General features: G+C 44.0%; 1 protein-coding gene and 1 long non-coding RNA gene across 2 annotated transcripts in view; both read right to left on the reverse strand.

The window, feature by feature from the left end:
- Positions 1-1,568: 1,568 nt before the first annotated feature.
- Positions 1,569-10,205, reverse strand: LOC126232120 (uncharacterized). Its single transcript, XR_007544666.1, has 2 exons — positions 9,773-10,205; positions 1,569-2,230 (listed from the first exon to the last, which is right to left on the reverse strand). It is a non-coding gene; the product is annotated as an uncharacterized LOC126232120 (long non-coding RNA).
- Positions 10,206-10,290: 85 nt separating this feature from the next.
- Positions 10,291-15,056, reverse strand: part of LOC126232119 (uncharacterized) — a 54,632-nt gene continuing 49,866 nt past the window's right edge. The window contains exons 4-5 of the mRNA XM_049942429.1: positions 10,411-10,707; positions 10,291-10,307 (exon numbers count right to left, since the gene is read on the reverse strand). Of these exons, the coding sequence (XP_049798386.1) occupies positions 10,291-10,307; positions 10,411-10,707 (314 nt within the window). The remainder of the gene's footprint in view (positions 10,308-10,410; positions 10,708-15,056) is intronic.

Consider the following 15,056-nt stretch of genomic DNA (forward strand, 5'->3'; position numbering starts at 1 on the left):
TCGGGATCTTGCCTGGGGGTAAGTAGGTAGCACGAGGGCCGTTAACTACTGGCTTTCGAGCGATGAGGTTCGATACTTTCCAGCGGGTCGAGGCTCGGCTGGCGACCACTGTGTCGGACTGACTTTACGCGTGTCCCGGTGGTGCAGGACGCTTGTCTGGGTGGGCCCCGTGTCGGCTCTGGCCGCCGCCACCTAAAGAGAAGGCCTCGGCGCGCTCTTGTGACGTCACGCAAACTGGGCCAGGGTTGGCTTGGCGCTGCGCTCACAGAATCGAGGCGCACGGCCTGCAAATCTTCGTCAAACGGTTCTACAGAATGTGTTGAGCTGCCGGCGCCCCCCTGCGGCCTGGCGGGCTGCACCCGGCACCTGCCTCCCTCGTGGCGCTGCGGCCTCTGGTTCCACTGCGTCCAGTACGGAAATCGCGGTTAACACTGCGGGTGCCTGGTAAATGCAAAATTCACGAAAATCACTCCACGTAGTACTATTTATCACAGGATTTTCAGTTGGGCTGGATACTAAATTCACACAGAACTGGTAAATGCAAAATTCACGAAAATCACTCCACGTAGTACTATTTATCACAGGATTTTCAGTTGGGCTGGATACTAAATCCACACAGACACTCCTTTACTTTGCTCACTCAGGTTTTATTTGAACAAATGGGAGATCGTCTATTGATTACGAATCACAATAATTTCGGCGTACTGTGTGCTTCTAGTGAAGCTACTATGGCACATGTTTTCCAGGACTCACAGTACTGGCGCAAGTTTATCCTTCCACAGTACTGTTTCTGTAAATACGCCTTTAAGTAATGTTCTTCCTTGCTCAAGAGTGGCACATGGAACATTAACTTTTAACATCTGCCATAGTACCCTTACAAACCTCTAGCTTAACAAATCACCATCTTGTCTCACAAACCCAATAATGCTAATCTCATATAACTCTGCCATTCGACACTTTGCGTTCACTTCAAGCCACATTTCACCCAACAAGTCATCTGTTACTTTATTACTATACCTGTTTGAGCCAATCTATGTAATCGAACCACTAATAAGCTCAACAAACCCATTTACACTTTCATGCACACACCACTTCACTTATTGGCCCCTCTCTTTTGATTTTATAAGTATCTGAATGTCTCTTGCCATGGTACTTGAATTACAAATCATGTAAAAGTACATCTTTCACACACATATGGAAAATTTCTTTGTTTTAGACATAATATGATATATACTAATGTCATACATTATACATTAATAAAATCTACAAACTGCAAAGACAGATCCTCGACGGTAAACGGAGAAAAGACGTCATATGAACATGTGTCCAGAAATGCACCATCGCCACGGTAGATGACACTCACTAACGGGAATTCCTCCGACAACGTGCTGTGTTTTCCTTGTATATAACAGGCCGTGTGATTGACGCAGCCTATTGTATACACAAAGCATTTCCCAACAATTTTAGTAAGTAGTCTCAGTGCATTAGAATAGGTAGACAGAGGCTACCACTCACAAATAAGCACACAGTTATAAATGAAGGAGACGTTAGGAAAGAGAAGTACTGGCTGTACGATATGAGATTTAATGACATTTAATATTGTCATACCAGGTAGAGTCCATTTTTATTGCTGGGCTTAATGCAGTGTAGTGTGGAGACAGTTATTTGCGAAAAATACTGAAGGAGGCTACAGCGAGGATTCTGAAAAGGGAGACTGTTCATTGTTTCTCCTGGCCAGATTCCTCTCGGCTGCCGAACACAGCTCTAGACCTGCAGGGATGTTGGTTGGGTTCCACCAAAGAAGTATCCTGTTCTTCAGTATGGGGAGCGTCGTTCCATTGCAAACGAAACAGACGAAGAGCACTGGTCCTTGAACCATCGTAGCTAGATGCATATAGTACACAAACTGCGCTATTCCCTGAGCCTGGTGGAACCCAATTCTAATAATAATTCCTGTTCCACTTAATATAATGGCCTTAACTGACATAAAAAGACATTGCTTCTTTGAGGCAAATTTCTTGTTATCAACAATTTTGAGTTGCCGCATGGAGCACCGAGTACGTACGTACATGTATCCAAGCAGTCCGAGACAAACGAAATTGAATGCCACAGACACTGAAATCCCTGCAAGGACTACTATACGACTGTGCATCAGGTGATATTTACTCGTCTTTTCCAAAGCAACAGCTGCCACACATACTATACTCCACGGTATAAACACACACAGCACCTCTCGACGGAATAACTGGCTTACTTCAGCAGGTAGTAGCTGGTCAGGAAGCCTGAGATGGCGAACACAAGCATACATCTGGTAGCAGAATGAGTTCAGCCAGATACAGCTGAGAAGTGTGAGGGCGCTGTCTATCAGCACTGCTGTAGGTAAGTCAGGGACGCCTGCCATACGATACACGACCTCAGAACACAGGATCTGGGTTATGCACGTGATCTGAAAGGACAAGAAAATCTTTCCAGGCAAGTTACGTAACTGGGGAAGGTACACGTATACTCCGGCAGTCGAAAAACGGAGAAAGATGTTTACCATTATAAATGAGACTTCTAAAGGCTTTAAGCTGTCAATTTTGAAATCCTTGTATCTGAAGGTAGCGTTGTTTAAACTGTTTTTGTACTCCAGTGTTTCTTCTGTTAGCTTTTGATCCAGTATGCAGCTAGAGTTAGTACATCCAATGGGGACTTCTTGAGATGGGTACAAATAGACCGAACAGTTATAGGAACTCCTAATGGAGGAAAAGTCGCGACACTTTAGCAACAGAATAGCTCTGGAAACAGAGCAGATGGCGTCTGTAGCGTTCGACTGCAGACACGATTGATCGTCGGGACTATCGAAATAGCAGCGAGCATCGTGTACGGACTGTATCATACTAAACGGGACGTCCTGACAAATGCCGTACGAGTTGACCGCCATCCAGGGCAGCAGACAGAGGTTGACGTTTACCCTCTGCGTGTAGGCCAGGTAGCTGGTGACGGGTACGTGGGGCCACCTCTGCACCATGTCGTCCCACAGCTGCTCGCGGCACTGCTCGCGCTGCTTCACGACTTCCAGTGGCAGGTCTTCCAGCGGACACGTGGGGTGCTCCAGGGCGTTCACCAACAGCTGAACGCAGTCAGTGTCCACGGAGAGCGTAGCGTGGCTTCTGTCCTCCAGCTGCCACTCCTCGTCTGCAAGAAAACGACAGCAAGTAGGTGGTGGCCGTACACTGCAGGCAGCTGAATCCAAAGTCTTCTCTGGATGACGAGCCTGGGCGTCGTTTACCCACATTACCCAGGTTCAGTTACCCAGAAGTATGTAAGGCGGCATGTCAACACAAAAATAGAGTATTAACAAAGACAGATATCATGTTACTATGCACGTCTATTTCATCTACAGGGTGTTCAAGAAGTCCCTGTATCGCTCTTGACATAGTACAAATGAGAAAGTAAATAGGTTTTATTGATAGTCCTGCACTGAAGATGGCAAAAAAACTATGTTATCAGAATTATATTTTTGTTTCAGCACTTCAGTCTTCATGTGTATCACCAATCCCAGGGTTTCTGATCTGCAGAATGAGGTGCTGGTATCAGGATGTCTCACAAGCACCCACTGGCAGTGCCATCTGATCGTATGTTGTAGCAATTACCTGTGCTTTGTAGAGTGTACAGTGACTGGGACTGTGTTACGAGACTGTACCAATTTTCATTAATGTACAGGGTTATTACAAATGATTGAAGCGATTTCACAGCTCTACAATAACTTTATTATTTGAGATATTTTCACAATGCTTTGCACACACATACAAAAACTCAAAAAGTTTTTATAGGCATTCAAAATGTTCGATATGTGCCCCTTTAGTGATTCGGCAGACATCAAGCCGATAATCAAGTTCCTCCCACACTCGGCGCAGCATGTCCCCATCAATGAGTTCGAAAGCATCATTGATGCAAGCTAACAGTTCTGGCACGTTTCTCGGTAGAGGAGGTTTAAACACTGAATCTTTCATATAACCCCACAGAAAGAAATCGCATGGGGTTAAGTCGGGAGAGCGTGGAGGCCATGACACGAATTGCTGATCGTGATCTCCACCAGGACCGATCCATCGGTTTTCCAATCTCCTGGATGGAAGTGCGGTGGAGCACCATCCTGTTGAGAGATGAAGTCGGCGCTGTCGGTCTCCAGTTGTGGCATGAGCCTATTTTCCAGCATGTCCAGATACACGTGTTCAACCGTTTCTTCGCTCACTGCAGGCCGACCCGTTGATTTCCTCTTACAGAGGCATCCAGAAGCTTTAAACTGCGCATACCATCGCCGAGTGGAGTTAGCAGTTGGTGGATCTTTGTTGAACTTCGTCCTGAAGTGTCGTTGCACTGTTATGACTGACTGATGTGAGTGCATTTCAAGCACGACATACTCTTTCTCGGCTCCTGTCGCCATCTTGTCTCACTGCGCTCTCGAGCGCTCTGGCGACAGAAACCTCGAGTGCGGCTTCAGCCGAACAAAACTTTACGAGTTTTTCTACGTATCTGTAGTGTGTCGTGACCATATGTCAATGACTGGAGCTATAGCGAATTTATGAAATCGCTTCAATCATTTGTAATAGCCCTGTATAGTTGTAGCATTGAGATAACATGTGAGTGATGAAGATCTCGTTGGAGCTGAGGGAACAGACATATGAATGGAATGCTATGCTGCTGCTTTGTCTTGATGTTTTATGTGGCGAAACAAGGTATGGGTTTTAAGATGATGTTTTGGTGTGGCTGAAGATAAAGTTGGATTGATTTTTTGAATAGGTGACTTGGATGTTAAAATGGAAGGTGGCTGTGGCTGTTATCGTCATCTGTTGGACGATATGTGGACGTTGAAAGAGAGTGAATGTTGTGGTAAACAGTGGTTCTAAACTGGATGTCTTTCATGTTAGGGATGCGACACAAAAAACTGTTGGGATGATGACGGTGAGCTCGACTGACGGTGTAGAAAACTGTGGATCTGAACTCAATATCTTTGATGGTGAGGGTGCAATGCATGTAGTTGTTGGGATGCGGAATGTAAGTTTAGTGTCGTGAATAATGCGTTTACTTTATATTTATTAGATCATTCGGGTTGAGGCTTGTAGATGATGCAATTGTGCAAGGATTGTACATTTGGCATAGTTAAAATGGGTGGTTTTACGAACTTCCAGTATGCTGCTGTAGTTTGGGTCAGCAACTTCTGGTAATCAGTGAACGAAAAACCGTTCCAAGGTTTTGTTCATTCGATGAGTTACCTGTATGCACTGTAAATGTTCATTGCACGTTTTTGACATCTTCGGAAATGGCATTTTCGACTATGTTATGGTGATTTGAAAATGGGTCTCGGTCCGAAACAAATCATCGAATGAATAAAAAATAAAAATTTGCAACTTGGACTGGTCTTGTTTGTATTTGGGATAGGCCAGGTGGTTCTGCGATACTGGGTCAGATAGTCCTCACACAGGAAGTATTTTTTACATCTGTAGCCTTGGATTTGCGATTTAGTTGATTTTACACAATGGCAGCGACAGCAAATCAGGGCTCAGTTCCTGATACGTTGGTCTGTTGTGGGCAAGCATCTAGTTCTGCTGGACAGTGATGCGTAAAACAGCCGACAGTAAAGCACCACGGTTTTAATAGTGGCGAGGGCAACTCTTTCAGACAGGGCCGTTGTAGCAGCCTGCTGGATGTCGCAAGCCATCTCCAACATCGCCACGTGCTCAGAAGAGATTCGCACCCGTTTCTTCTTTCTCCCCCCCCCCCCCCCCCCGCCCCCTATCACGACCGAACTGCCACGATCTCTCCGATCTCTTTGGATTATCATGACAACTTTCCCCTGAAGATATCTTCAATGTCGGGCTTAAAGTTAGCTTCCAGACAAACGGCTAGTTGTCCACAACTCTGTAAGCTCTTGTCGCTGCTCATTCTTTAATATCTTGTCGCTACTCGCGAGGAATTGAAACATCAACTTCAGCTCACACGTTTGTTCTCGGTGTCCATTACAGCTTCAGTCATACTTATAGACTTGCTGCCGAGTGCAGCTGAGTCTAGAAACAGATGGGGTAAGAGTATGCTTGTTTAGTAACTTGCCAACAATGCGTATTTCCGTTTATGTGCCACTATTATTCTTATGAGTGTCTGCAGTAAATTATCGGCTGCAGCCGAAATTTTGTAAAGGCCGTTCTTCGCAGTATTACAATCGCTGGTTCTAATATACGCATATTCTTATGACTACTTATCTTTTCGACCACCTTAGTTTCTTCATTAGTCGGTTTACTACAAATTAGAACCCTGCAAGTTCGATTGCCTGAAACGGTCAAGAGTGACAACGGCAGGCATAAATAACTTTTCCACTGAGGGAGCACAAGCCCACTGTCCCCCCTTCCTCTCATTTAAATGGAGTTACTCCCTACCGAACAAGAAGCTATCAGACAGTTACAAAGAAAGAAATGAACGATTACAGCTCGTTTCATGTCTGGTGCACGACAGATAGATGATCGAGTAAGAGATAAAGTCCAGCAGCGAGAATAAAATAATAAATTTAAAGAATATAGTGATGTGAACAAATAGAGTTGTTTAGCAGACAGGTGCGATAGCTGTGTTTCCTCAGTCCTACTACAGTTCATAGTATTAACATTTCTAAGGATAATAATTACATGTTTTATCGGCCAGTCTCTCCTCCCCAGCTTGCTCGTCCGCATTTGTTAGGCAGTTAGTGTGTCTGTCGTTCGGAGCTGCCTCTATCACGTTTGTCAGATTTGGTGTGTTAACGAATTTATTGCTTTGAGTGTAACGGCCTAAAACCTGAAATATGTTTTGATCTTGCATATCATCTTGAGAGGCAGTATCTGTGTACTTTAGAGCATCTCAGTTTGTTTGGCCAACCTTGTAGAAATTTATATAAATCGCATTTCTTGGGCTTTTATTTAAATGACATTTTAGTATTTTAAGTTCCCACCTTTCCACCGTGAGACTTTTCTTAGAAGTTAAAATCAAGTTGCACCTTCGGTGGCAAGTTTATCTTTTAATTTTAGTGTTTTGTACCATTTCCATCCTTCCTACAGGGTGCATAGTTTGTGTGCTTGTGTGAATTGGCTCAAATAGCTCTGAGCACTATGGGACTCAACTGCTGTGGTCATCAGTCCCCTAGAACTTAGAACTACTTAAACCTAAATAACCTAAGGACATCACACACATCCATGCCCGAGGCAGGATTCGAACCTGCGACCGTAGCAGTCGCGCGGTTCCGGACTGTGCGTCTAGAACCGCTAGACCACCACGGCCGGCGCTTGTGTGAATTGTTAAAACTTTTACTTTAAGGTAATCTGGTGTGTTGCAGATTTACACCAATGTTGTCTTTGAGAGGTTGTTGTGAGCGGTCGTGACTACGTCCGTGTCGAAAGGGAGTGGCAAGGTTCTTAGCCCGAAAGCTCGTACACACAAAAATTTGATTCTTTGTGCCCCGGAATAAATTGTAACTTGATATTTAGAGGTTGCATTCTGATTATAATTTTAAATATGTTTGTTTAAAAAAAAGCCTTTAGGAATAAAATTGCCATTTGTTAAAAGCAATTTGATTTTGATTTCATCAGTTACACCCTGGCAACTACTTCCACGCTCACATAGTGTTAAGTGTGTTAATGTTCTCAATGAATCGCTAGTAAATAAAGTAAATTTTTAAGAATATTCTTTGAAATTAAATCCACAGTTGAGAGATAGATGCAAGTAACGAATAATTTTTACAGCCACTGTATCAAATTTTCCTGTGCTGTACGTAGTAGGCTACTGTAAGTATACTATCTGTAAGGAAAGGCATTTAACAAATGATATCTCCATCTTGTCTTGTGCTTTTGATTCAGCGAGTGTGTACTCCATTACTCCACTGCTGGCCATTCAAAAGCCCCGCCCGCAGCTCTGCAGCAGAATGGCCGCCCTCTCACTGCACAGGCCCTCTAGACCGCGCCTGCTGCCAGCGCCGGCGGGCTGCACCCGGCACCTGCCTCTCTCTGGATCCACTGCGTCCAGAACGAAAACCGCGGTTAACACTGCGGGTGCCTGCTAAGTGCGCGATGATGGCTGTACTTTCACAGTTCACGAAAATCACTCCACGTAGTACTATTTATCACAGGATTTTCAGTTGGGCTGGATACTAAATTCACACAGACACTTCTTTACTTTGCTCACTCAGGTTTTATTTGAACAAATGGGAGATCGTCTATTGAATACGAATCACAACAATTTCGGCGTACTGTGTGCTTCTAGTGAAGCTACTATGGCTCATGTTTTCCAGGACTCACAGTACTGGCGCAAGTTTATCCTTCCACAGTACTGTTTCTGTAAATGCGCCTTTAAGTAATTTTCTTCCTTGCTCAAGAGTGGCACATGGAACACTAACTTTTAACATGTGCCACAGTACCCTTACAAACCTCTAGCTTAACAAATCACCATCTTGTCTCAGAAACCCAATAATGCTAATCTCATTTAACTCTGCCATTCGACACTTTGCATTCACTTCAAGCCACATTTCACACAACAAGTCATGTGTTACTTTATTACTATACCTGTTTGAGCCACTCTATGTAATCCAACCACTAATAAGCTCAACAAACCCATTTACACTTTCATCCACACACCATTTCAGTCATTGGCCCCTCTCTTTTGATTTTATAAGGATCTTAATGTCTCCTGTCATGGTACTTGAATTACAAATCATGTAAAAGTACAACTTTCATGCACATATGGAAAATTTTCTTGTTTCAGACATAATATGTTATATACTAATATCATACATTATACATTAATAAAACCGACAAACTGCTAAGAAAGATCCTCGACGGAAAAAGGAGAAAAAACATCCTACGAACATGTGTCCAGAAATGCACCATCGCCACGATAGATGACACTGACAAACGGGAATTCCTCCGACAACATGCTGCGTTTTCCTTGTATATAACACGCCGTGTGATTGATCCAGCCTATTGTATACACAAAGTATTTCCCAACAATTTTAGTAAGTAGTCTCAGTGCATTAGAATAGGTAGACAGAGGCTACCACTCACAAATAAGCACACAGTTATAAATGAAGGAGACGTTAGGAAAGAAGTACTGGCTGTACGATATGAGATTTAATGACATTTAATATTGTCATACCAGGTAGAGTCCATTTTTATTGCTGGGTTTAATGCAGTGTGGTGTGGAGACAGTTATTTGCGAAAAATACTGAAGGAGGCTACAGCGAGGATTCTGAAAAGGGAGACTGTTCCTTGTTTCTCCTGGCCAGATTCCTCTCGGCTGCTGAACACAGCTCTAGACCTGCAGGGATGTTAGTTGTGTCCCACCAAACAAGTATTCTGTTCTTCACTACGGGGAGCGTCGTTCCATTGCAAACGAAACACACGAAGAGCACTGGTCCTTGCACCATCGTAACTAGATGCATATAGTATACAAACTGCGCTATTCCCTGAGCCTGGTGGAACCCAATTCTAATAATAATTCCTGTTCCACTTAATATAATGGCCTTAACTGACATAAAAAGACATTGCTTCTTTGAGGCAAATTTCTTGTTATGAACAATTTTGAGTTGCCGCATGGAGCACCGAGTACGTAGGTACATGTATCCAAGCAGTCCGAGACAAACCAAATTGAATGCCACAGACACTGAAATCCCTGCAAGGACTACTATGCGACTGTGGATCAGGTGATATTTACTCGTCTTTTCCAAAGCAACAGCTGCCACACATACTATACTGCACGGTATAAACACACACAGCACCTCACGACGGAATAACTGGCTTACTTCAGCAGGTAGTAGCTGGTCAGAAAGCCTGAGATGGCGAACACAAGCATACATGTGGTAGCAGAATGAGTTCAGCCAGAAACAGCTGAGAAGTGTGAGGGCGCTGTCTATCAGCACTGCTGTAGGTAAGTCAGGGACGCCTGCCATACGATACACGACCTCAGAGCACAGGATCTGGGTTATGCACGTGATCTGAAAGGACAAGAAAATCTTTCCAGGCAAGTTACGTAACTGGGGAAGGTACAAGTATACTCCGGCAGTCGAAAAACGGAAAATGATATTTATCAGTATAAATGAGATTTCTAAAGGCTTCAAGCTGTCTATTTTAAAATCCTTGTATTTCAAGGTGGCGTTGGTTAAACTGTTTTTGTAGTTCAGTGTTTCTTCTGTTAGCTTTTGATACAGTATACTGCTAGTAACATAGACATATAGAGATGGGAAGTTATTGTACGTACAATTATGGGAAGTCTTAATGGAGGAAAAGTCGCGACACTTTAGCAACAGAATAGCTCTGGAAACAGAGCAGATGGCGTCTGTAGCGTTCGACTGCAGACATGATTGATCGTCGGGACTATCGAAATAGCAGCGAGCATCGTGCACGGACTGTAGCATACTAAACGGGACGTCCTGACAAATGCCGTACGAGTTGACCGCCATCCAGGGCAGCAGACAGAGGTTGACGTTTGCCCTCTGCGTGTAGGCCAGGTAGCTGGTGACGGGTATGTGGGGCGACCTCTGCACCACGTCCTCCCACAGCTGCTCGCGGCACCGCTCGCGCTGCTTCACGGCTTCCAGTGGCAGGTCTTCCAGCGGACACGTGGGGTGGTCCATGGCGTTCACCAACAGCTGCACGCAGTCAGTGTCCACGGAGAGCGTATCGTGGCTTCTGTCCTCCAGCTGCCACTCCTCGTCTGCAAGAAAACGACAGCAAGTAGGTGGTGGCCGTACACTGCAGGCAGCTGAATCCAAAGTCTTCTCTGGATGACGAGCCTGGGCGTTGTTTACCCACATTACCCTGGTTCAATTACCCAGAACTATGTAAGGCGTCAACACAAAGTAAGAGTACTAACAAAGACAGATATCATGTTACTATGCACGTCTATTTCATCTACAGGGTGCCCAAGAACTCCCTGTATCGCTCTTGACATATTAAAAATGAGGAAGTAAATAGGTTTTATTGATATTCCTGCATTGGAGATGGAAAAAAAAACAATGTTATCAGAATTATATTTTTTTTCAGCACTGCAGTCTTTGAGTTCCGAATCCATGGACCAACATTTATCTTGTAAAGGAGAGATTAGTGGAGGATTCGTGGGTGCATGAACATCCGCAGATAGGAAAAACTATGTAAGGCATGATGAGACCATTTGCCTCAGTCCCCCTCGTAAAGTAGCCATGCCTGATTGAGATAAATGTCCTGTATTTTCAGGCTGTCTCAGACCACATATTGGAAGCAATAAAAAGTGACAGGAACGTGTGTCACCCACTCTTAATCAGATGAGCAGTTTCCAATGAAAACCATTTGCAAAAGAGCAGTTCGACTTCAAGCATCTTGTTCAAAAATGCACGACCATATTGAAAAAATATGAATACGAAAGGATTTAGGCCCATGTTTGTTACTGAATTATCTGACAGTAGTGTGGAGCAACGATTTGTAACCTACCGTACTTCGTTGTGGCGACTTGTGCCATGTCTCGCTCAAGAGTGTTGTTTACTTATAAACGTGCCATATACCACTATTTGATCAGGAAAAAATTGTTTTCTTGTCTAAGGAAAGTACCCATTATCAGCAAGAGTTGGAAAGGAACCTACCTCACATTATGTGGGCCATTGTGTGATCAGAATGCCTGTTAGGGCCACATCCTTTTGAAGCTTACATGAATGGGAACTTCCATTTCTCAGTACAACAGAAGTTTTCAGTATCTCAGCTCCATGACAAGGCAATCACGGATCTTGTGTGGTTGTAGAAGGAAGGAGCTTGAGTCTCGTTTTGTTGTTCAGATGTGTAGGTTTCTTAATGAACAACTTATTCTCGGATTGTATTTGGTTCTGCAGCATTTAAAGAGACATTAAAATGGTTACCACGAAATCCCAACATTACCACCTCAACAACCTTTTGAAATCGTCATGACAAACTTTTGATCTTACCACGCAAATAACTGAATATGAAGAATAATAAAGCCGCATGTGGCTCAACGTTGAAAGATTAATGGAAAATTGACACAAGTGTTGAGGAAGTCTTTCTAAGCAGAATTACTAGAACGATCCGCAACAAAGCAAGGGGGACAGCGAGACACATATATATCTGAGGAAGGTGTGATCGTCCATACACTGATCCGTTGGATACGTATCTTTTTTTATATCTAACTACGACCATATAGAATATACTATTTTGACATAACTCCATAGGCATCCTGTACAAAGAAATAGGATGCAGGCTGAAATCTCGTCTTTGTGATATTTCACTTTCCTCCGTGAAGTTAGTGACCCCATCACGCAGCGTAAAAAAAAGTGATGGAGCATATTTGTCACCAGTTTGTTTCGTTAGCACGAGATTGTCGAGAAAAAGCACAACAAAATACAGTAACTGACGATTTTGGGAGTTCCTTTACAATGAACGATTTACTTTTAATACTCTGTTTGCATACATTCAAAAACACGCAGAAAAATGTAATTACTTCGCCTCAGTCGTACCTTGTGTAATGATAATAACGCAGCAATAAATGCAATTGGGACATATATGCCTCAGCTGCTGAGTGGATGAATGTGGGATTACAACTCCAGAGATTTGGGATTCAGGCATTTCTCCCGAGATTCCTTCTGTCACTTATCTCTTCTTTCACCTCTGACATTGATTTATGGAAATCGAAAATGTTGTAACTGTAGAATTGTTCGGAGACCCAATAATTAACTTTGTTCCACAATTATTAACTGGGTAAGTTAGTTCAAAAGTAGGAAGACGGCGAGTGACCACAACCTGCAGTAGGAAAGTGGCTCGCGAAGCACTGTGGTGACCAAACCAGGCCTCAGCTTGATGACGGCTTTACCTACTGCATTCTGAGAAGTCCTGATGGTCGTTTTCCTCGAGCACTATTCCTGTTCGGAGTACAAATCAAAGGAGAATGATACTGATATGCTACACATCATCCAATGTATATAGTTCATTGGCGTGTTGATCGCAAATGTAGACCCAGTAAGACGAATAAGTTCTGAAAGATTCTTATACACAGACAGATTCTTCGAAAGGCCGAATACACGACTTTGTCGTAAACACTCCATTTTCTTTGTTATTCATTCCACTCCCACCACATGTGTGGTGCGCAAGCTTCGGAAGCTTTGCTGCTCTTCAGCCTATCGAAGTTAGGCCAGTATAGCTTTCACGGGAGAATGAATAAAATGAAAGGTTTCAAAAAAATAAAAGCCATAGCGTCTCTAAATAAACACACGTACATTGAAGTTGATGATGGTGCTACGTTGAAGATAAGGCTTGTGCTTCTGGCAAGTCATTGGCAGTCAGTTCCCAATAACTACTACGAGGGTAATACAGTATGATGCAGGTGCAGGCCAGAAAGGGTGTATGTATTCAAGGTGTTGGTGTCGGCTCGGAAGTATGATTGACAAGTTGATGTGGGTAGAGGGAGGTGTGAGGGAGGGATCACAGTGGTCAGGAGGCTGGAAGCGGGATCATCTACATATTGAAGAGGCGTAGACGCTAGGATTATAGCTGGCTGGAGTAGTAAGTGTCTACATACTACTCTGGAACAGGAAGAACCAGCCAGCTGAAGTTCCGCTCGAATAGGATACAGAAGGGGCGGGCAAGTGGAGGATGGTTATGACATGTTGGTATAGGCGCACCAGAAGCCTAGGTATCCAGAGGATAGGCGAGAAAAATTGCTTTTGTTTCCCACGTTTATGGAACGTTTACAATTTGTGACAAAGTTTGAGGAACCTCAGAAGAGAGGGCAATCTAATCAGCTGGTAGAGGTTGCGTCTGAGACGGGAAAGATGATACTGAGTGCAAGGTGTTCTAAGACTGTAAGGAATGGTAAATTTTTGAGAGAGCTGAGATCCAAGCTATATTGGCGGAAGTAACACTGGGGAAATTAAGGTTTTTGGAAAGACGAAGGAAGAAATAAGATCAGGGGTTAACGTCCTGTTGGTGAAACAGCTATTAGAGCATAACCCAGAATTGGGAAGAACGGGGAAGCAGGACAGCTGCGTCCATCCATAGGAACCGTCGTGTCATTCACCCTACGCTGTGTAGGGACATCGCAGAGAAACTAAATTTGGTCGAAAATCAAGTTTGTAGCCACCAGCTTACCACAGCATCGTCTCGTTCAGTGGGTTTTTTCCAAGTACAGAGGATGGCTGGATGATGGAATCCCCACATTGTCGAGTTTGCTGTTTTCTTGATTTGAGTTTGTTGTAGACTGGTGTTCCGTGATTATTCCAAGATATGAGAAAGTGAGAGTCCTCTGCCCATGTCAGCAGAGTGAAATGGAGCAACAGATCCGCGGCCTTACTGCGAGCGCTTATCTTACTGCACGTAATTGGGCACTGTCCTTGCATTGTGAGAGAACTGTGACTCGAAGTTATCTGTTGAATGTACGTGACTGTAATGGATGCGTTAGGAACTTAACGTCCACATCCGACACACATGTTGTTGTGTCATGCTTTTAATAAATTTACAAGTAGATAAATGAAACAGTCAATGATCAGAACGCCTTATTGTTTGGAAAGCAATACACTTATCTTTAGCTCGTCGTGGCTGTGGCTGTGTGAGCACGTGTGGTATTAATTGGGGTCCAAATACACAGGAGCTGCTGAAAACACTGAGCGGCATTACAGTGCAAGTCTGCAGATGATGAGCACTGAACGTTTACTACAACTGTGCCAAATATGTGTCTGTTGTTGGCCCTCGACTCTCTGTACGTGCATGCTTGGCCTAGGCTTGACTGAGTGACGTTACGCTGACACTGCACTCTGAAGGCAGAACTTCGTCGCTTCTCTGCAGTCGTCATGGAACTGTTGATACCCTCGTAGACAGAACAGAAGTCAGGCTGGACTCTGGCAGAACTCGTACCAGGCACTGGCAGAGCTGGAAATACTTGTCGTGTGTGGCGCCTCGAAGCTACAGGAGGAGTGGCTTACTACTTCTTTCTCATAGGCGGTGGCGATGCTGCTTAGGTGTACAGCATCTCTGCGGTGGTCGATTGACGATTTGCTGCAGGCGAGTATCGTCGACACCAGATGTGTCACC

This window comes from Schistocerca nitens, unplaced genomic scaffold (genome assembly GCF_023898315.1).
Source record: "Schistocerca nitens isolate TAMUIC-IGC-003100 unplaced genomic scaffold, iqSchNite1.1 HiC_scaffold_428, whole genome shotgun sequence".
Lineage (NCBI taxonomy): Eukaryota > Metazoa > Arthropoda > Insecta > Orthoptera > Acrididae > Schistocerca > Schistocerca nitens.